Source organism: Phalaenopsis equestris, unplaced genomic scaffold, assembly GCF_001263595.1.
Source record: "Phalaenopsis equestris unplaced genomic scaffold, ASM126359v1 Scaffold200297, whole genome shotgun sequence".
Lineage (NCBI taxonomy): Eukaryota > Viridiplantae > Streptophyta > Magnoliopsida > Asparagales > Orchidaceae > Phalaenopsis > Phalaenopsis equestris.
This window is the reverse complement of record NW_018220129.1, coordinates 1-3,704: the sequence shown is the minus strand read 5'-3', so window position 1 is coordinate 3,704 and position 3,704 is coordinate 1. Positions and strand designations below refer to the sequence as shown.

General features: G+C 42.3%; 1 protein-coding gene across 1 annotated transcript; it reads right to left on the bottom strand.

Annotated features, from left to right (window-relative positions):
• Nucleotides 1-478: 478 nt before the first annotated feature.
• On the bottom strand, nt 479-2,507 carry LOC110035847. The gene is made up of 2 exons (XM_020740161.1): nt 2,260-2,507; nt 479-902 (listed from the first exon to the last, which is right to left on the bottom strand). Exons 1-2 carry the CDS (start codon nt 2,505-2,507, stop codon nt 479-481), a joined length of 672 nt encoding a protein of 223 aa, XP_020595820.1.
• Nucleotides 2,508-3,704: the final 1,197 nt, after the last annotated feature.

Below are 3,704 nucleotides of genomic sequence, written 5' to 3'. Positions count from 1 at the left end.
ACACAATTATTCCTCATTTTGATCGAGCTAGTTCCAAGCCAAGAAAGAACATTGGGTTTCCGAGGTTTTTGATTTCAAATTCCCGAGTGAGAAGCTTTGTCAGATTTGTGAGTTCTTCTTCGTGATTTTCAGTGAAAATGATATCGTCGACGTATACGATTAGAATTGTTATCATCTTTTCGAAAGAGGTTTTCATGAAGAGAGTGATCTGCCTGACACTGAGTATACCGGTGTTTTGTCACAGATTTTGCAAATCTATCGAACCATGCTCGGGGAGATTGTTTGAGGCTGTATAATGATTTTTGGAGTTTGCAGACTTTGTTGTTTGGAAAGGATGCTTCTAGTCTGAGAGGTGCTTCCATGTAAACTTCTTCTTCTAAATCGCCATTTAGGAAAGCATTTTTCACGTCGAGTTGATATAGCTGTCAATCTTCATTTGTCGCAAGTGAGAAAAGAATTCTGACGGTGTTAAGTTTGGTCACGGGGGCAAAGGTTTCTTGGTAATCAATACAGTAGGACTGTGAAAATCTTTTTCTACGAGACGTGCTTTTAATCTCTCAATTGCATCACCTGCCTTGTGTTTGACTTTGAAGCTCCATTTGCAGCTGATTGCTTTCTTTCCCTTTGACAGGTATGAAACAGTCTGGTATGAAACAGTCCATGTACCATTCTTTTGTAGAGCTCTTATCTCTTCATTGATGGCCGCTTTCCATCCCGGGTGTTTGAGAGCTTCATCAATGGTGTTTTGGACTTGTGTATTGTTGAATGCAGTGACATAAGCTCGGTAAGTTGAACATAGTCTTTCATTGGACACAAAGTTGGAGATGTAGGACACAAAGTTGGAGATCAGATGTATCGTGTGTTTGTACCTGAGTGGAGGTCGGATGGACCTAACACCTTTCCTTAAAGTAATTGGAATGTCAAAGTCATAAATCATAGATATAGTAGATTCATGTTCAAGTGTGTTCGTAGTTGAGTGGATTTATGTAGGAGTTGGTTCCAGTTCTGACTCTTAGATTGGTGTTGGATGTGTTGGGTGGTCTATGTGTTTGTTGTGCGTGGGAGGTGGTGCAAGAATGGGTGACGAGTTGGACACTTGAGGACTAGACAGAGATTGATTGTTAGGTATATTTTCATGTGAGTTGGATGAACTTGCTGAATCCAAATCGGGAGATAATGAGTTCGGTTCAAGGGATGAGGACTTGGTGTGTGGTGGTATGAATTTGTTGTCCCCCAAAGATTGATATTCCCTTAAAGTCTCCCTCTGATATTATAATTGGGGTAGATTATAATTGGGGTAGTAAGGCTGATTTTCAAAGAAAGTGGCATCCATAGTGTTGTAGGTTTTTTTTTTGTGAGAGGAGAGTAGCACTTATACCCTTTTTGAAGAGGTGGGTAGCCGAGGAAAATACATTTAGTAGATTTATGGTCAAGTTTGCTACGATTTTGTTAATGAATGTGAATAAAGGAGGAGCAACTAAATACTTTGGTAGGTAGATTTTGGGCAATTGCCTTGGTGTGGGGAAACAATTTGAGAAGGAGTTGGACTGGACTTTGAAATTTGAGGACCCGAGAATGCATCTTGTTGATGAGGTAGGCTACAGTGGATAAAGCGTCACCCCAAAAAATCTTAGGCACATTAGAGGAAAACATGAGACAACAGGCCACCTCGAGAAAGTGGCAGTTCTTGCGTTCGGCGATCTCATTTTGTTGAGGAATTTCGACGCAATAACTAAGATGAAGGATGCCTTTAGAGGAGAGATAAGAGTCGATGATGGAAGCGAAGTACTTATTTGCATTATCAGTATTGAGTGTCTGGATGGAGGTTTGGAATTGTGTTTGAATCATTCAGTAAAATTGTTCAAATTTGTGACCGACTGCAGATTTATCTTTCATAAGAAATAACCACGTTAGTCGAGTATGATTATCAATAAATGAGACAAACCATCGAGTCTCGGTAAAGGTTATAACATAGGATGGGCCCCAAATATCGCTGTGAATGAGTGCAAAGGACCGAGAAGAGGTGTAACCAACACATGGAAATGACGTGCGAGTGTGTTTAGCAAGTTGAAAAAATTCACATTGAAAAGAATGAACATCTTTATTGATAAATAAATTGGATGGACGAGACAAAAATGCCATAACATATTCTCGGAATCTTTATTGACACTAGAATTGAAGACAAAATGATGGGTAGACAAATGTCCACAGTGAGGTCGTGGTGGTGAAGTACCGTTAATGATGTAAAGAGTCGAGCACATCTCAACATTATCAATCGTCGTCCCCGAGTTCTCATCCTGAAATTCACACGCGATAGGGAGAAATTTAGCAATACACCTCAGATCATTAGTCAACTTTTCGATGGATATTAAATTGCAATTTAAAGTAGGAACATGAAGCACGGATCGGAGTAGAATGTTTTGGGTGATGCGCACGGAGCCAAAACCAGCGACTTTGGAGACAGAGCCATCGACAACGCGGATGGTGGAGTTGTCTCCGCATGACATATAGTCATGGAGAAGGGAGGCATCGTTAGTCATGTGATGAGAAGCGCCAGAATCGATGATCCACTGCCTGAGGGATCCTTGATTGACTGTAAAGGCATGGTAAACAAACCTTGCTGCGCAAGCAGGCCGGTGATGGGGCCGGGAACAACGAGATCAGGTGGTTTGTCGATCAGTTTGTGCAGGAAATTGAGTTGCTCTTTGCTGAATGGACTGGGTGCTGGTGCAGAAAGGTCATCGGCAGCGACGGCGCTGTTGGTACGAGGAACGCGATTAGCGATTATACCGGGGCTTCCAATCGGCTGGCTTTCCATGAAGCACCCAACACTTATCTTTATTATGGCCTGGTTTACAGTAATGGTCGCACCAGGGATGACCCTTGCAAGATGGGTTGTCGTTGTGTCGAGGTGGAGTAACCCGAGCTGCAAGGGCGGAGGCGTCAATGGATAGATTGGGCGAGGTGGAGATAGGCCCAAGCATGACTTTCAGGTGGCTTTCTTCACTGCGAACCTCAGAGAAGGCCTCATAATTGCTCGATAGTGGTTTGAAGCCAAACACACGAGAGCGGACATGATTGAGAGAGTTGTTGAGGCCGAGAAGGAATTTGAATATCATTTTTTGCTAGATGATCTGACGGTATAAGTTGAAGTCCGGAGTGCATGACCAGACATGGACTATACTTATCAACCTGCTGCCAGTAACATGAGAGAGCATTAAAATACTGAGTAACAGATTAATCACCTTGGCGAAGATTGTAGAGGATTGACTCGATCTCAAAGAGCTTAGATGTGTTATCAAAGTGAGAGTATCTCTCGAGCAACATCCCAAATACTCTTGGTTGTTTCGTAGAGAACAAAATTTTTGTTGATGTCGTTGGTCATGGAATTGATTAACTACGACATGACCATGTGGTTTTCTGCATTCCATGTCCAGAATTTTGGGTCATCCTTGGTGACATCACCGGTGATATAGTCGTCTTTGCCTCTATCGTAGATAAACATCATGACGGATTGGAACCACTGGAGGTAGTTCTGGTCGTTGAGTTTGTAGTGTTTGTGGCTAGTGATGAGGGAGGATGTGTCATCAATTCCGATTGAAACATGAGCAGATGAGGCGGAGGATATTTCTTGGGAGGAAGATGAAGAAGTCGTCATACCGAAGAAGATTGGTATAACTCTGATACCATGAAAAGATATAAGA